Source organism: Agelaius tricolor, unplaced genomic scaffold (genome assembly GCF_023055355.1).
Source record: "Agelaius tricolor isolate 1412-34295 unplaced genomic scaffold, bAgeTri1.0.p SCAF_11, whole genome shotgun sequence".
Lineage (NCBI taxonomy): Eukaryota > Metazoa > Chordata > Aves > Passeriformes > Icteridae > Agelaius > Agelaius tricolor.
The window spans coordinates 24,386,265-24,404,953 of NW_027269271.1; the positions used below are offsets into that span (position 1 = coordinate 24,386,265).

General features: G+C 41.4%; 1 protein-coding gene across 1 annotated transcript in view; it reads right to left on the reverse strand.

Moving 5' to 3' along the window:
- Nucleotides 1-16,193, reverse strand: part of LOC139594494 (BEN domain-containing protein 5-like) — an 885,873-nt gene extending 869,680 nt beyond the window's left edge. The window contains exon 1 of the mRNA XM_071436690.1: nucleotides 16,071-16,193. Coding sequence (XP_071292791.1) covers nucleotides 16,071-16,113 — 43 coding nt within the window. The 5' untranslated portion in view covers nucleotides 16,114-16,193. The remainder of the gene's footprint in view (nucleotides 1-16,070) is intronic.
- Between the last annotated feature and the right edge of the window lie 2,496 nt (nucleotides 16,194-18,689).

The window sequence follows — 18,689 nt, forward strand, 5'->3', positions numbered from 1 at the left end:
AATATTTAACAATAGAAAAACTATCTTCTGTATTATAGAAAATGAAGAAATGGTATGGCTTCAAGTGCAGAAGGCATGGGATGGGATAATGGGATGATAATATCTTATTTCACTCTGATAAATAGGGCTTCTAGAAATAGACTTTTGGTCTGCACTGATTTTTTTGACATTTAAATGGGTTATGGGGAATGATAAATGTGACATAAAGCTCAATTTGTTTTATTTTTATATTGAAAAGTATTTCACACAAATGTTACAAGCAATTCATATTGTCCCTGAATGAGGAAAACAGCTTATTAATTAAAAGTGACCTTTCCATACATAAAAGTCTTCCACCTCTTGAGGCAAAACACCTTAGCTGAGGTAACAAATTATATCAATGTATTATGACACCATAGTTAAAGGGTCTGTCAGGCTTTCTATCATATACCCATATTTTCCCAGGTACATAAATCCCACATTAAAAAATATGCAAATCCAGGTTAATATCTGGCATATGAATCCTCAGTCTTCCCCTGGAAGAAATTTGGAACTTACTCTCTTTGGGAAGTACTACAACAGAACAAACAGAATTTAGACCTTTTCTTACTTTAGCATAATCTAGAATTGTAGATATTTAATAATGCATAATAGTATTTTTTAGCAAAATTGTTATTTGTAACCTCTGGGTTATTTGTTTTAGACTGAAATATTACCCACAGACAGCAATCTGTGGCATTTAAATTCTTTTCTTTAAGTGTATAATTGATACATAGGATATTTTAACTGGATGTTTTTTACCAGCGTGCTGATACAATTTGCTTAAAGCCTGGGAACAGTAGCGACAAACTGAGGCCTGGAAGGGGCATCTGTGAATTTGCATGGCTATGATCCTGTCCCTTGATAAAATTCACCCCTCTGCATTGAGCAAGCTCCAGTGCAGAGCAGGAGCCAGAGGAAAACCCTTCCTCAGTTTCACCTGAGTTGGATCAATACTTACCTCTTACAGTTAAGATTGCAAATGTGCAATGAAACATTGTGGAATTAAGGATACAAAAAAAATTAGTGGAAAACCTGCAAATCACCATGAGTGCCTGAGCTGCCAGGGACCAAACTGAAAGAATGGGAAGCAGGGAGTCACCTGAGTAGAGATGTTTGAAGACTGGATTCCTCTTGGTAAATGTTCCTTTTGAGTCTCAGCTAAAAGTAACAGACCTCTTAGAAATTATAGAAGATAACTGGGAAAAAGCTGAAGAAACTAGAAAGGATTACATTCATAGCACTAACACCATAAGACAGTGGAGGAAAAGGAGGCAGAAGAGAGAGTTACATCTCCCTGGCAATTTAGAAAATCTGCCAATGGAGACTTTACACAATGCAGAAGGAAGCTGTCAAGTAACTGTGTCCCAGCAAAAAGTTTCCATCTGCTCCTCCTGACCTAATGTAGCCCTCCAGGAATGAGAATAAAATCATCAAATAGCCTGCAATTCATAGTCATTTAACAATATTACTCTCCTAGCATGTTCTTTATTCCACGGTAATTACAATATTCAGAACCCACTGTTGCTATATTTTGAGTTATATTATCTTTAATCTCTAAACATGCAAAACTGCTGTCTTTGAACTCCACATTATTCAGCAGCACAACAGCACCACGTCCCTTCTGGCATGTTCTCCTTGGGTGATAGAGAAAAGGCCAGAGCACTGCCTGAAAAGGAGCCTGTGTGAGTCCATGATAAACCATGGCTTCACGCCTGTGCGCTCAGCAGATGCAGAGAGTGGGGCTGGGAACACATCACCACCCTCAGATGGAGGGAACAGCTACCCTGGGCTCCTCTGGACAATCCTGAGATCCTGTCCTCCCGACCGGGGAGCCCTCAGCAGATTTTCCTGCCTGGAGGCAAAGATGTATGACAGAACCTAGTGGGGAAGGGAAATGGCTCTTCGATCTGAAACAAACTGAAAGGGAAAGAAGAGAATTAACTGAAGTACATCCTGCGCATTCCACTTAAGGAGACCAGAGTCTCCTTTGAAAAAAAAGGTTAGATAAGACAAGCAAAGGCAAAACCGAGCAAAGAAATTGTCTCAGAATGTAGTTCTTATTTTGTCAATTATTTTTCTTATGGGTTGTAAGACACATAGCTATTTTATTCTAATTCTTCATAGCTTAAACTCCAGGAGGCTCCAGCAAATCCCTAGGATTTACTTTTACTGCAGTATTAAACTTTAATGGTAATTTTCTATCAGGTATAAAATCTGTGGGCGCCTGAAATCTCTGTAAGTATATAAGGCTTTAAAATAAAACCTGGGCAGAGTCTTCTGGTATCTGCATTCATCACTATTGTCATTGTGGATATATTTCACATCAAACTAGTGAAAATGAATAGAATCAGTTCCAGGAGACTGGGATTCGTGGGAGGGAGAGTTTGGAAATTTCCAGAGTTTCTTTGCCCTTCTTAAATTCAAAGGGTAAAGCCAACTTTTTCTTTTTTTTTTCATTTAGGAAAAGATGAAATCAGTATTTGCTACAATAAACATCATGCAAATTTAAGTACATTTTCTTTAAACACTGTAGTTTCCAGAGGTAGGTACCTCTTTAGAAAGTAACAGGGACTCTGGATTGGGTAAACAACAAGCCCAGCTTCCAGAAGTGCCAAACACGAAAACCCAGGGAGCAAGCAGCCAGCAGCTACCCTCATGCTACATTAGGCAGGAGAGCACAGCTACATTAAAACAGACATGGAAAAATATAGCGAGAATTTGCCTGGAAAACCTGCATCTTTCTTCTAATCACACTGTCTAACAATGAGAGCCAATTAGAAAGGTGAGGTAACACAAAAACCTACAACAACTGCAAGGAACCTTTGTGGAAGTCTTTCTTTAATTACAAATGGCATCAAGACACCCTGCATTCTCTTATGAGATCCTTATTTTAGAATAAAATTAGAGTACATTTTGCTGCTGGAAACATCCATGGTATAAAGATCTAATAACCAGATCCCTATCATCCGGGGGCTAGGAAAAGTCTCCAGGTATCCCAGATAAGCTCCATCAGCCTTGCGCAGTACTTTTAATAGAAACCCACACAAAGAAGTGAATCTGAACTCTCAGTACAGTTTGCAATTAAAAAAAAAAAAATCAGATGACCAACAGCAACTCCTATTAGCTCCAAAACATTCTACGTCTCCAGATGAACACTGCTCAACTCACACTTAGGCTAAGCAGCACTAATGGAAGTTATGCCAATAACAGTGTCTGCTCCACAAACCTGAAAACAATGTCATTTTAGCAAAATTCTTTCAAATGATAGAATTTAGTACAAGTCCACATTCTCAATAGCTGATTATGTTCTCTTATTCTTTGACTTTTTTTTTTTTTAATAAAAGCTTTATATCATTATCCCTAGGCTTCAGAAACACTGATATTCAGGAAGACAAGCTATTTCTGCTATGAATTCTGAATGCTCTGTAGCCATTCTAAAAATCCTACAGGCAGCAGCAGTCAGGAACTTGGAATTCCAGCTCCATTGACTTAAAAATGCTAAGAAAAAGAAGAAAACACAACTGTCATTTTGATCTTCACAGCCATGTATCCCGAAGCAAGGCTTGGGCATGACCCGGAGAATCTAAACATACTACAGAGTGCTGTCAATCTGAAATGTACTTAAATCACAGGCACTGTGATCTGAAAAGAAAGGGGAAAAATGTATTTAGACTACAAATCCCAGGGTTTGAGATAATGCCTGGCATGGCAGCAGCCACACCTGCTCCTCACACTGGGGTACTGAGCCCATTCTGTCATCATTACCTATTTCAAAAGTCCAGCAAGGAAAACACTGGTTACCACAAGAAGGCATTGTCATATAGCTTGGTCTAGTTCTAAAAAATAGTAATATTGTGTTGTCATTTAAAAACCAAATTTGAGATAAAGCAGCTTTGCAGCAATTGTCTCTTCAATTACTTTCCTCCTACGGTTTGACCAACAGACTGCTTGTCAATTCTGTCTCCAAACTGTGAGATGATATACATATTCAAGAAAACAAGCAAAGTAAAGATGAACTGTAGTTTAGCAGAGATCAGACAAATTCTGAGATCTGTACAGATTCACAGGTTCTGAAAGTAGTCAGTAGAAATAAACTCCATCTTACTGCCAGGGACTTGAGCGAGCTTGTGGTTGGTCGCATAGTAGGAAGGAAACAAAATTTATGGTTTGGGTCTTTAATTTATTGCACAAGTTACTCTTTCTTCAGAGGCTACCAGACAATATTACCTTTCAACTTTCCTAACACAACTCCTTAGCTAACCCACCATTAATTTTTATTTTGGGCTAGAAGCTAAAGTAGATATAAATACCTCATGCCTCTTTAGCTGCACAGACTCAAACTCCTTCACTGTAGCAGAAGGTGTGGAATTGGTGTCTGAGGCAAAGCTCAGGGTGGAAAATCTCGTTCTTATGTGTGAATATGTAAAGCAAAATGACCACTAAAGGTGGCGACACATGGGGTGCCTACAAAAGCCTCAGTGGCACCACAAAGAGGACTTTGCCTGCAACACGCTGAGCAGAAAGCCCAGGGCAAGTAGGGACAAAAAGGTACACAAGGTGCTTAGCCTAAAACAAAGCACTGACTACCAGGCTGGTCAAGTGTGAAAAGGTGATGAGAAATTTCCACTGCATGGTCCTTTCAAAAAGACCAGATCCACGCAGAGATACAACTGTCAATCCAAGGTCAATTATAGCTGCTATCCAAAATCCAATGAGGAACATTCAACTGGAGATATTTGGCAGACAGATAGATACTGCTCTGCCCAATGACTCCTCACTCTCAGGGGCTGGCATTCTCTTATGAGTTTATAGAAAAAAGAAGAAAAGTCAGCTTGTGTGGGGTTGCACTTATTTCATATGTGAAATTTGTTTCCATTCTTCAACCTAAAAGCTTTACTTCAAGACTACTCATTTATTATCTCAGTGTGGGCTATCCTCAAGGATATACCTTTCTGTTAGAGACAAATGGCAATGAAATTTTTTTTATCACTTCAGTGAAATCCAAAGTGTCCAAGAAGGTATGAACAGATTTTTCTACTGAAAATTTTAAAAAGCAAAAAAGCAATTAATGCTTTGAACTCAGCAAGCAAAAAAAAAAAAAAAAAAAAAAAAAATCCATTACTCTTTTTACTGCACTTATAAGCTCTAAACTAAAATTCTACCACAAATGAAAAAAAAGAATGAAAATACAGTTGTATTGAATACATAAACTGAAAATATGTTTATTTAAAAACATTATAAGGATCAGTGAATTTCATGATATATAGATTTATTTTTAACAAGTATTTGGTATCTTGATAACATCAAAGGTATCACATGATGCAACAGTTGCTATAGTAGCAATACTTAAGTAAAAAAACCCACATCAAACAAAAGCATAAAACATATAAACAGTAAACAAAATTATAGTACATAATATGCAACACCAACTAGCAGAAAAAAGAGAAGATAATAGCTATTGAGTTGAACTAGTCCTCAGAGTTGCATCCACAAAAAAGTATCAGCAAGTCCACCCTTTCTGGGAAATAAGGGATGGCTCAGAGAATTAGCTCTGCATGTGAATGAGAGGAGATGCTGAAACACCAGCAAAGAGTACAGGAATTCAAGTTCTGGGTGAAGAAAAAAAAATTTGGGGATGTTCCTACCTGGAATGGTAGGAAAAAATCTGAAAAAATCTGAAAATCTGTCTAGGGATTCTGAGGCAGGAAAAGAACTGAAGAGTTAAAGCCAATTCCTTGTGTGGTACCACAGAACTTTGAGAAGCAAAACTCTTCCATAGCATCCCATATATTTCTGAAATTTGTATGCAACTGATTTCCCAAAGACAAGGAGGGTGTGTGACCTGCAAAAAATACTGAGTCAAGCAGGCAGGCAATTGCAGGGTTTGGAATTGTAGTGGAGGAAATTTCAGGTAAGGGCAAAACCCGATATTACTCACAAAACTGGAAAAAGATGGTAGTGGTTGAAGTTACTCACTAGTATTTGCTGATGCCACCCTAAAATGCTGTAAATATTTCCCATGCTATTTAATACTGAAACAAATCAGCTTTTATATACCTGGGTTTGTGTTATATGTGAGGGAGCATAGAAGAAGTGGAAGGAAAGGGAGAGATTCATGGATATATGCTGTGTATAAATCCATATATACTCCTGGATAATATGTATACACCCATGTTTCAGCTGCCCTGGGTGTGAGGCACTGATTTAACAAAAGCACATTATCTTGCTTAAACTTGACAGCATAACTGGAAGAAGTCATGAGAAAATAAATTTCTAAACTAAAGATAGCTCACATTGAGGCAAGCTAAATGTAAATAAAGCATCTTTGATGTAGCAACCAATGCAGTGACCCTGACCCAAGATTATATAGCCTTTAGTTACTAACAAAGTTTAATCTCTCCAAGTTAACAACTTTGTGTGTCTCCTTGCTTGGGGAACAACTGATTCTCAGCTGGGAAACTGAAAAAAGACTCAATAGGTAATAAATATTCTTGATATAACAAAGAAGTAGGTTGATTTCAGCTTTTGCAAAAGGCCAAGGCTTTATTTCTTGTCCTACTTTTCAGATTCCTCAGCCCTGACTATCACATTCAAAATGTTTGTCCACAAAAGACATCTTGTAAAAATACCAGGTATGAAGTACTATGGAAGCCTTTCAAGAATATCAGCAAGGTCAAGTATGGAGCATATAAACAGCACTTTTTCTGTTCATGAAAATTAGCCTGCTCATGCCAAAATCCTAGCACTTTTCATGGCTTACTATGTCTGCTGATTGAACAGGAACGTGCCAAATTTATGTTTAAAGAGATGTCTATGCTGCAGTGTGGGAGCATGAGGTTATCTGCTGAATCCCAGGAAGGCCAAAGGCAGGCAGCATGGCCGTGATGCTGAGCTGGCAAGCTGGATCGTGGACATTATTCCAGGGTTACACTGAGGGAATACAGCTGTGCTTTCTAATTTGGATAGGGCTTTTATCTCATTCTCAGCTATTCTTCACAAGCAATCAGCCTGGTGAGCCTCAACACAGGTCAGCTGTGGCACTACACCAAACCCACTATTAACAGCTATTTAAATTTTTTCATACCTAAAGTGCAACTACTGTAAATTTCTTGCAGATGCACATGTCCAAATTTTTTTTAAATATTTGATTATCACTAATTCAAGTGTTCAGGAGACTTCAGTTCAATTTCTGACTCAACCACTAACATCATTATGGTGATAATAAATCTTTATCCATGGGAAACTGGGCATTCCATGAGGGCTCCAGGGCAGGCAGAAAATCCTGTGGGGAAACACATCAGCAGCTTTGCACAGCACCATCTCTCTGTTCAAGACCTTGTATTTCCCAAGTGACTGGAACAAAGGTGGCCACTGCAGCTGCTTGGGCTGCCATCCTGAGTGTGGTAAATGAAACTTGGGCAGCCTCGGCGCACGGACAGCTTCCGTCCTGGTTATTACACACCATTCCTGTATTCTTCTTTGGGTTAAACCGCTGTTTCCCTTGGCTCTTGCTTCCTATTCACCTGCTGTTTAGGGATGTAGGGATGTCTTCTGCCAGTTAAAACTTAAGCCAGCAGTAGTTTCAGCCATAGTTTCTTCACTTTTGAGTTAGACTCTTATTCACTATTGCATATTTAAAATAATTTTGGAATTTTAGTACTACTTCTGAAATAATTTGTTCCCCCAGGTTGCTGAAATCAATTACATTATTAATTACTGCCATAGTAATCACTGAAACAACTCCTTTAACTTCTTTGTTTAAAGAGCCTTTCTCCCTACTTTCCAAAAGTCCATTCCAAAAAGTAGTATTTTAAACTATTGAGAATTTCTTTGATCCAAGCATTTTCCACTCACATTCCCTTTATTTAAAAACATAATTTAGTATTTCATTCCAAACAATTTGATCATTGAAGTTTTATTTTATTCACAAAGCACCGTATAGAAAAATATTAAATATTCTTTCAGAATTCCCATTTTCTAACATAAAAAATGTCAGCAAAAACAAACGATCTATTAACTGTCTTGCATCAGCAACAGAACAGGAATAAAACTACAGAGAACGCTACTAACTAATACAGCATATTCAGCAGTTTTTTTAACTAAGCAAATACTAAGTTGATACAATATTTATGGGAATATGAAATGCATACAAAATACTTCAAATATTCAGAACACAAGCCAAAAATTCCACCTTCAAGAAGGCTTACACAGAGAAAGCTCTGAGATCAAATTACTGTTTATTTGTACCGCTCAGAAATAAAATAACCAGCAGATATAGTGGTATTGTGCCTAGTTACAAAACATCTGCTGTTCTGGAGCACCACAGGCTTTGGGTGTAGGTAAGTAGTACAGAGCCAAGTTTATCTCACAGTCCTACTTCACATGGACAGCTCCCATGAAATAATGCTGCTGCTTTTGGATTTGTATAGGTTATTTGAGGAATTTTTCATTAATCAAACACACCATACTACCTCATCTGCATTTTATATGCATGAAAACCTGATAGTCACTTGCCAGGCTTCCCAGCACTGAAGTTGTCTGTAATGGCAAAGTGCCTCTGCTGCTTATTGCAAATGAAAACACATCAGCAGAGCTGCAATGAATCCAAACGGGCTCCCTTTGCGATGGATTCCTGCTGCTCTGCTCTGGTGATTCACGGGAACTGATGTTCCACTTGCTTTAGTGGAGATTGAAATTCAACACATTTTTCAAGGTGCTTATGAAACAAAATGTAAAAGGAAAATCTTGCCAGTTTTCACTCATGATTGTGAGATCCACTGCTAAGTAAGCAGCTCTGTGAATTAGCAGTAAAATGGAATCATTAGAGAGCTTATTAATCTAATAATAATAATTTAAGACAACTACTTTTTCCTCCATTCCCTTTTCTATGCTTGATTTTTGACATAATGCAACTATGAAATCAGCTAGTTTACCATTCTGAGAGAACAGGGATAAATATGTATATTAGAAAATATATGTATCAAAACATAGAAGTTTTAGTCTCTAACGTTTATACATTACTTATCCTAAAATAGAACCAGTCACGAAAAGCATTTACTATACACAAATACATCAAATTCATTGCCAAACATTTGCAGGATGAGAGCCCTAGATTTAATACTGAAGTCCACATTCTGAGTTTGAGAGTCTGTGACAAAATGAAATGGAAGTCATTATTATTTTGGTAGAGCAGTTTTCCAAACCATTTCAACATACAAATAGTAAAATTACTTCAAGAAACTTATGTAAAAATCCAAAGTTAACAAATACAGTACTTCTTAAATGGCAGTCTTGGCCTCTGTGGCAAAGTCAAGAAAATTGGTTGTGGGGACAATGTGACAAGGAAGCTGGGATACAGGATACATTGATGTGTACCCATAACCAACTTCAATTCATTGTAAATTGGTTTACCTCTATTATAGATTAATGCCAGACACAGCTTGAGCCCAGAAGAACTCATTATCTCAGGTACAGTGCAATCTAAACATGGCAATTCTGCATCAAGGCTCTGCCAATAACCTTCGGGCATCACTTGAGAAATCTAAGCTGGTTTCTACAGATTCCCATCGTTCTGGAAAAGGGCAGCACGATCAATCCTCCAGAAACAAGAGTGATGGAGCCCGATGCACACACCCAGGTGGCTGTGCTGGAGCTGCTCTGCATCAGCAGCACTGCTGTGAGCAAAGCAGCACGGCTGCATCTCGGTGACATCAGCAGGAAACAGCTGCACAAACTGCCCTCCCTGTCCTCCAGCACCTCCTTTATCCAAGGGCTGCTGCTTTCTGTTGCCAAGTTATCAGACATCTTCATTAAAAAAACTTTAAAAAAGGTAACGATGACTATTCAGCCATTTCCTTCTGTCCCTAAGCAGGTGTTGTGCAGGGAAGAGGAGGAAGGAAAATTTCCCAGCGTAGACAAGTTGTTCATCCCTCCTGGGGCAGCTGACAGCTACTGTGTGAGGTGTCCCACCTGGAGGGTGGGCTGGTGCTGCAGATCTCAGTGTCCCAGTCCTGGTAGGGGCCCCATGTGGAGATCAAGCTGGTTCTGTTGTAACACAGGGACATGACTCTAAAAACCTATTTTATTCAGCATTAAATCTATATAACTCCTCTTCCAAAAACAGAAAAGCTATGTAGGGCACATAACTGCATTCTGAGGTTGATCTGGTCTTTTGCATGAGACTTTAGCCTACTAAAAGTAGTGACAGCCACACTAAAGAAACTTGCAGAAACTTCTGTTTTACAAATTTCAGTATAAAACCTATTAAAATTCTCCATGTGTCTCATTTTACTTTTTACGAATTCAAAAGCCTCCTCTCACAAGTGCTAGTAATTAATAGGGTGCTTTGAACTTCACTGAAAGAAAAAATGTTGGGAGGCTTGAGGTAAGTAACTTTTCAAAGCTTTGATTATTCGTCAAAGAAAAAAATGTATGAAATATGGCTAGGAAATGGTAAACCATTCAAAAATGGCAGCTGGAATGCCTAACACATTCCTGTTTCTTTCTTTTTCTGAAATTATATCTTCTGGCTGTATAAAGCCTTCATTAGTATTTCTCAGGTCTCCTTATATGGCAAATTATGTAACAAAAATATGATCAAAGCTTCAAGTACCAAATATACATTAGCAGCTCTTCTTCAATGAATTTTTCTAGTGGGTGTTTTTTTTTTCCACTAGATAACTGAAAAACGTTGGAAATTACTTGAACAGCAGCCTACTGGCAACAGAGTCTAATGATCACTATAATACCTTTCTGCAGCAACTAGAGTTAATTTCTGTATAGAACTTCAATGAATATTTCACCTTATACAGTTAAAAGTGAAATAGTTAACAGTCTTACAAAGAGCTCAGATTTACTAAGAAACCTTTCTCTAATGTCCCCTGGACTTCCAACTGCTCTGGCTGAAATGTACCAATGCAATCAGTAAATTCTGGCAAATGTCTTTATTGAACAAAACCCATTTTAGATTTGTTTACAAATCTATCCTGCAGCATTTTATAAACAACTGCAAACAGCTCTTTCTGCTGTGTGAACATCTGCAGGGCTGGGCCCAGTCCCCACACAGTTTTCCAGTGACTCCTGAAGCCTCCTCGTGTTGATAGGAGGATACAGTGGGCAGATCCCATCCAGCATGAAGGCTGCAGTGTCTTTACCCAAACACTGGAATTCTGCTATGCCCACAGGTTACTTGTCTACATTACAAAATAAGCTCTGTTGTTTGTATACACTTTAAAGTTCAGAAATCATTTAGGGAAAGTTAATTCAATTGAAGAAATTAAGTTTACCTGGAGAATCAGAAGTACCACTGATGTACAGTGTTATTTTAATGACCAAGATTAAGTACTATTGTTAAAGTAATTAGCTGATCTCTCCTATTTTAAATTTCCTCATGATAAAGCTGGTGAATTAGTTATCAAAAAAGCCTATATTTAAAGACAAATCAATTATTTTCTTATTTAGTTTGGCTTTTTATTTAATAATTAAGGCCACTGAAAAGAAAGCAGTTATGTGTCTGATACTAGAATGTTGTCATATCACATATGATTAAATATTTTTAAAAGAATAACTTTTCTTTTCTGAAAGAATAATGAAAAGCTATCTTCAAAACAATCCAGCTCAGCACAATCATACTGAAATCAATTAGAAAACACTGCAGCATTTACACAGCTGTTCTATTGGCCCCTTCACATGCAGATCTCTAAAATAAAATGAGCTGAACACCAATTGCTTTAGGAACACTAATTACTACACAAACTTTGGGTGGGGCTTGAGCATTCAGCAGAGGTTTGCAGATTTCCTCCCTGAAGCCAGGTCACAGCACTGCTGTGAACACTTTGAAAATTCCAACCATTCTTAACATGAAATGTGACCCAACACCACTCTGCAAGGTACCGACTGTGACATGTAAATAAACATTAAAAACTCCACGTTCAGCTGGGAAGCCTGTTTATTCTGATAACCAGGATTTTTGGTCTAAAGACATTTATTTATATCCTGTCCAGTACTGTGAGTACATGCCTTTCCTTGCTTTCACTATGATTTCAGTGATGATGACACAATGAAATACCAGAAATACTAATATCCACAAAATGACCAGCAATTGTGGAATAACACATATTAGAACTGTCAATCCAGGCTAATATGCAGTTGCCTCAGATAGAAAACTATTACAGAACTCAGAGATAACCTGCACCCTTTGATCATTCAGGTCTCCAGATGCAAGTCCTCTGAAGGTAATACAGATGCCTTGAACAGAAACCTGGGGAGAATGAGATAACTAGTGAAATTCTAAATTGGAAAACACTTTCATCTGGTTCATGGGTCAAAAACTTTAACAGATACAGGCACTCTGTACTCACTATGACCTACTCTAAACCTTCCTTACTGAAGCTAAAATGTCCTCTTTGCTCCAGAACTGGAAAAAGAACATTCATCTGGTTTTGAAGAAACTTAACTAAACTGGTTCTTTTCCTGTATCCTGTATCTTCCAGAGGTTTATGACAACAAGATGAGCCGAGCAGAACAACTGGAAATCAAACCAAGAAACTCCTGAGAGTAACTAACTGCACTCAATCGTTTTCATCCTCCTGCAAACTTCATTTGTGAAGGTTTACGTTGCTTTTATGTTGGATTCCCAGTTTGAGACATGAAGGTTTCAACCTGGAAAACCAAACAGGGGGCATACAAATTTAGACTTTACTGCAAAAGGCTGATTTAAACACTTTCAAGAAAGCAGGTAGGACTAAGGAGCTAACTACAATGGTAAAATGATTAATTCAGAATAAAATGAGCTGATTTGCAGCACTCTAACCAAACATCAGAATACAGAAACTATTTTAATGGATTAGAGCAGATGTCTGCCTAGTCCAGTGAGGATAGCAGCAGAATATGAACTCTGTACAAGACAGGTGTGAGATAATCTACCTTCCATATTAAGTCTCAATTTTACATGAAATTGCACTGAAACCATGATGTAGAGAACAATGCTGGGCATAACAGTAGACTAAAAACTGATGGAAATCCCTCTCCTGAAATGCTTTGTCCAATTCTGTGTGTCCTAATCCCCCTCCCCAATAAAAAGAATTAAAAAGGTTAAAAATTTGCAAAAACAGCAACAAAAAATCTTCTACAGGGAAAAGGAATGGAATATGAAAATGTTTGTATATAAGGAAAGAGTACAAATAATTACCAGTATAAAATAGATTAATATATTTACTTCCCTATAACAGGAAGAGATACTAATAAAACTGAAAGAAAAAATTCTTGCTTTATAAAAAATATGTATTTTCCATAAAGTATAATTAATTTACAAAATGTCTTGACACAGTGTATTTTCAAATCTAAGAGTTTAGAGGGGTCATAAGCATCCTAGATGTGCATAATTCTCTGTCAGATAACCTTTAGGAAGAAACCTAATTTTTATAATCCCTTATCTCTAAGTGCACAGTATATTTTTCCTGACATCAACTCTTGTCAAACCTGGGTTCTGAACTAAATCAGTAAAGAATGGTCCATCACAGCAATCTGTGCTGCTATAAACCATGAATAAGTTACCATCCATTTCTCTGTAACACAGTTTCCTTATGCAAAAATGGCAAGTATTTCAAGATGAGAAGATGAGATGATGAGAGTTATTACTTGTGTTCTGATCCTTGACAAAAACATGATGTTGCTGTTAAAAAAATAAAAAAAAACAAAACAAAACAAAAACCATCCAGCAAGTATCACATACTCACACTAGCTAAATTGTCTGAACAATGTTCAGTCCTTCTGTAATGGCTTTATTTTCCTTGCATTTGTGCAAAATGCAGGTTCCAGAGCTACATTCCTGTATCTCCTAAAGACTGCTCAAGATCTCACACATGATGAAGATACACTAAGCAGTGAGGATGCAGCAGGAACATTCCCCAATTATGTGTTCAACAACACTGTCAGTGTCACCCAGAAGTAAAGGGGAGGAAAAAAGAGATTCTTTGAGGGATTTGCCATGGAAAGAACCTGCCTGTCGACTTAGTGTCAGCTGACAGTCAGAAAAAATCCAAAACATCTCACCTTTTTTTCTCACAGTCTACTTTCCATGACCTTTCTTAAAAGTGGGCCAAGATCACAAGATTGCTTCCTTTTCTCTGAGGATTTTGGGTCTTTTTCCTATCTTTGTGTTTATTTGCATTTTTAATTCCTTATCTGGCTTCTCCAAAACAGAATGACCTGCAAATTAAACTTGCAAAGTGGCCAGACAAGCACTGTATAACTCAAGCAGACATGGACCAGGATATGCAACTAGACATGAATTCAGCACAAGCTGGAACACAACATTTATGAGAAAATCATTGGTTAGTCAGCTAGTGGTCAGAAGTGGGAAAAGTTCTGGGCGAGGCTGAAATTAAAAAACAAATACTGTGGTGCTGCAGGTTTAAGCAATACAGCAGAGAACACAATGTAAATTAACCTGGAAGTAGCAGGAAATTTACATTCCATGTGGAAGTTACTGACAAGGGCACAGGTACAGGGGGTAGGCAGGAAAGCTGACAAAGTCCAATGGCCACCAGGGATCTGTTCCCCAATTCACAGCTCAGGCAGAGCTGATCACCTGTGTTGGCAGTGTTACAGAGTGCAGATGGAAATAATCACCTGCTTCATGGACAAGTTCAACACACAATAAACTTCACAGTGTTTTTCCATGGGCTCATAAACAGTATGGCTGAACACAGAGTTCAAGATCCATGTGGACAATCCACTTAGATGCAGACTCTGTAGTATCATTTCCCAGAACACAACAGCATTTGACATACTTATCCCTTTTTTTCACCTTAAATGGCTACAAATCCAAGATCAGTTCTATGGGTAATGCATATTTATTTGGAGCCACTTCTGAGGCTGAACAGTGGAGGTGCAGCAGCTAACACAGCAGGCTGAGAAAATGAACTCCTGGTTCAGGAACCCAGATAATTTATGTATGGTACTATGGGAGATTAAATATTCAGGAATACTGTCATCTTTGTTCCATCTTCCAAATGTTAGTATCTCTAATTTTCATAATATATTTTGAGTGCTTTTGTTTTCACGTGGGCTGGAAAAGACCTTAACTGTGTTTCATTACCACAGGAAAGACCCCTGTACCTAGAGGGTCCTTATAATTTATGAGGAGACACAAAGCTTCAGTTTCACAGACAAACTTATCTCACATACGCAGTTAAAGCCATTGTTAATACATCCTGAACAGGAAGAATAACATTTGGCACCTTCCTTAAAGAAATCTTCAGTAACAGTGTAAGGGAGGGGAGCTGTCAGGTGTGCTGCTCGCTGTCCCTCTGCAGCCTCCGGGTACTTTACACCTCCCAGACAGGTCAAGCAGCATCTGCAGGTCAACCCGCAAGCTACCAGCCTTGTGCTGCAGTTTCAGTCCCAGACCTGTGTCTTCATGTATTCTTTTTTTCATGCTAATTCACGCAGGCGGTCGTTTCTTGTGTAAGGGGAGCTCCTCTGCACCGCCGGTTTACTCTGCTCTTCGCCACCGCCACCTTTGCCCCTGCGCGGGAGGATGGAGCAGGGTGCGGGAGGATGGAGCAGGGTGCGGGAGGATGGGGATGGGGCAGGGTGCAGGCTGCCCCACCATCAGCCTCCTCCTCTGCCCCGCCGGGGCTCGGCCCCGCAGCGCCGGCCGGGTGAGCCGGCCTGTGGCCCTCACACCTTCCACGCCACAGCGGGTCAGTCCCGCTCAGGCAGGCCTGGAACGAGGCGGGCTCTTCCCTGTCTACCTGCCTGAAGGAGCTTTCCCCACGACCACCTTGTCCCTGGGAAGACTCTCCTCTTCCCCCAAGGGAAAGGGCTTTGCCCTTCGTCACAGCTCCTTGGGCAGGAGCCTCTGCCGCGGTCCCTTCACCACCTCAGTGCCCTCGGCCAGAGGTGCTCCCCCCCGCGTCTCCCCCAGGACAAGGGCTCCGTCTCCGCACTCCGCTACGAGCCGGGCCCCCTCTACCGCCAGAAGCCCCTGGAGAAGGGGGGGCTCCCCCTCTCCCCCCGCCCAGGCGCCTGCGGCTGGCACTGACCCGTCTCTGCCGTCCTGCTCCTCTCCGCCATATTTGTTGTCATCCCGCCACCCCCCCCAACGCCGCCCGGCCGTCACCATGGCAACGCGCGTCAGCGCCATGGGGGAGCCCCGCGCCCCCCCGACATGGCGGCGGGGCTGACGGCCCTCCCCGGGGACAGCCTGCCCGGGGACAGCCTTCCCTGCGAGCGGCTTCCCGGGCTCATCCTGCCCGGAGAGAGCCTTCCCTAGGAGTGCCTGCCCGGGAACAGCCCGCGCGGGAAGCAGCGTCCGCTTCCATCCTCGCCCAGCCCGGCGGCCGCCGCGGTGATGGCGGGCGGGGCGTGAGGGGAGCACCGCCGGCCGCCCGCCCCTCACGCAGCACGGCTCCCTCCCGCACGGCCGCGCCCGCCCCGCCCCGCCCCGCCCCCGGCCGCTGTTTACCGGCGCTGGTCGGACGAGGAAAGGAGGGCTCGTTTTCTGCTCCCTGGTGGCTGCCCGCCACTCCGGCAATTGCCGTCACTGAGCCCCGGAGGATGGAGCTGTGCCGGTACCGGAGCTTCTCTCGGGGCTCCTGCCTGCCCGTGGGAGTCGGTGTGGGCCTGAGGTGCGCACAGGGCGCTGAGGAGGAGAGGCTCGTTATCACAGAGTATCAGTTAGGTTGGAAAAGACCTCTGAGGTCATCAAGTCCAATCTAAGACCCAACACCACTATGTCACCTAGACCATGGCACCAAGTGCCACGTCCAGTCCTTCTTCAACACCTGCAGGCGACTCCATCCCCTCCCTGTGCAGTCCATTCCCACGTCTAATCACCCTTTCTGTGAAGAAATCTTCCTATTGTCCGATGTCCTGGTGTTACATGTCCCCCTCCACACAGCTCAGAGCAGCAGGGGGCAGAGGGGCCGGCGGCCTGTGTGGGTTCGGGGTCTCTTGTCGGGCCAGGGGAAGCGAGCACATCCCTCCTGCTCCGATTCCAGCCCCATGCACTGAGGTGCAGCACCAGCAGAGATGGCCAATGCATGTGTGCATGACTGCCCCACCCTGCCCCACGACTCAGCAGGTGAGTCTGGTCATGTGGCAGTTATGTCAACTTTTTTTTTTTTTTTTTTTTAATTTCTTAAGGCAGCCCAGTGGGGAGCTTCATTATGCGTGTGAGTGTTGCCCGTCTGTCTCCTTGCCCCAGCCCCAGCAGGTGAGCCTGACCATATGGCAAATGCAGTGCTGGGGACGGGAGGGCTCCTGTGTGCGCGTGTTCGCGGGCCCGCTGGGTGACACTCACCATGTGGCGAACACGGCCATGAAGGCTCTGGTGTACTGGGGCTAATTATGTGTGTGAGTCCCGGGGGACCCGGCAGCCTGGGTGTGATCATGCGTGTCTCGCTAATGCTGAGGCGCAAGCTCCATTGTGCATCCTCCCCGCAGACAGCTCCAGCCTCTGGGAAGCGAGGCTGACCGCGGGACGAGGGCAGGGTTACAAGTACAAGCATCAAGGCTCGTGTTTATGTGCATACACAGGCAGACGTGGGGCTGAATGCACCCCGAACCAGGCGGCTCTTAAAACTCTGGAACAGGGAGTACACGAGCAGTGCTGAGCAATGGAAACAGGCAGGACTGTGGTTATGGTAATGCACTCAGGTGTTTGCTTCCTTAGACCTTAGTAAATTAATGTAACCATTTCCTAGTGACTCCTAGTCAGGGAAACAATCCAAGATTAAAAATTAAGGCATGTAAAGTTGTATCTTTCTCCATCTAAGTTCTGTTATTTAAACATCACTTTACCTCTTTGTCTTCCTACCTAGTATGTGCCTTTTCTGCTCCAGTTCAGCTCCTCTTAACAACACTCAGGTGGACAATACCTACAGGTTCTACATACTTAGATTTTTCTGTGGGTCACTTGCTAGCTTTCTCCCTGAAAAAGAGAAAGCCTGCTCCTTTTTGCAGCCTTGTTCATTCTTCTTTCAGTTCATAGTTCTCTGGTTATTTTTGCAGCATTTATTTTTGTGGTTTCACTTCCTTTACTGTTTCCTTTATTTTTCAGTGGCACTTAGGCCTCTTTCCTTTATCTATTCCTCTTCTCTCTCAGTATCTTACTTTAGTATTACATAAGCTAATTGAACATTTCTTCAGCCACATTCCTGTTCCATGATGAAATACCTGTCTGAAGTGGTGTACCAAGGGGGCTTTGTGATGCGCTTGGAAGATACACCCTGGCACAGAAGAATGTTGAAGGTCATCTAGATCCAAGCTCTGCAAAAATATTTTCTAGACTTTCCTCTCTGCAGTCTTTATAAACTATAGGTGGTCACTTGCATACTAAAAAGGTGGATTTGTCTCGCTGCTGACAGTGAGCTACACTAAGTGCACACACCCCCACAGACACATTCTTTTCCTTACAGCCTTGCTCCAGGCCAGCAAATCACCCAGGCCTTCTGCTTTTCCTTATCTATTGCTGGGTAAATGATCCTGGGACTTCCCTCTTCAGAATATGCCGCATATACTCTGATCTTTCTCCTCTTTCTTTTGTGTTCCCTGATAGTCATGTCCCATCCCAACTATCCTTCAAATAATTTCTCATAGTCCTGATCACTTCATTCCTTTATTTGAGATTTTTTTTTCCTATTTCTAGGTCTTAAACAGTT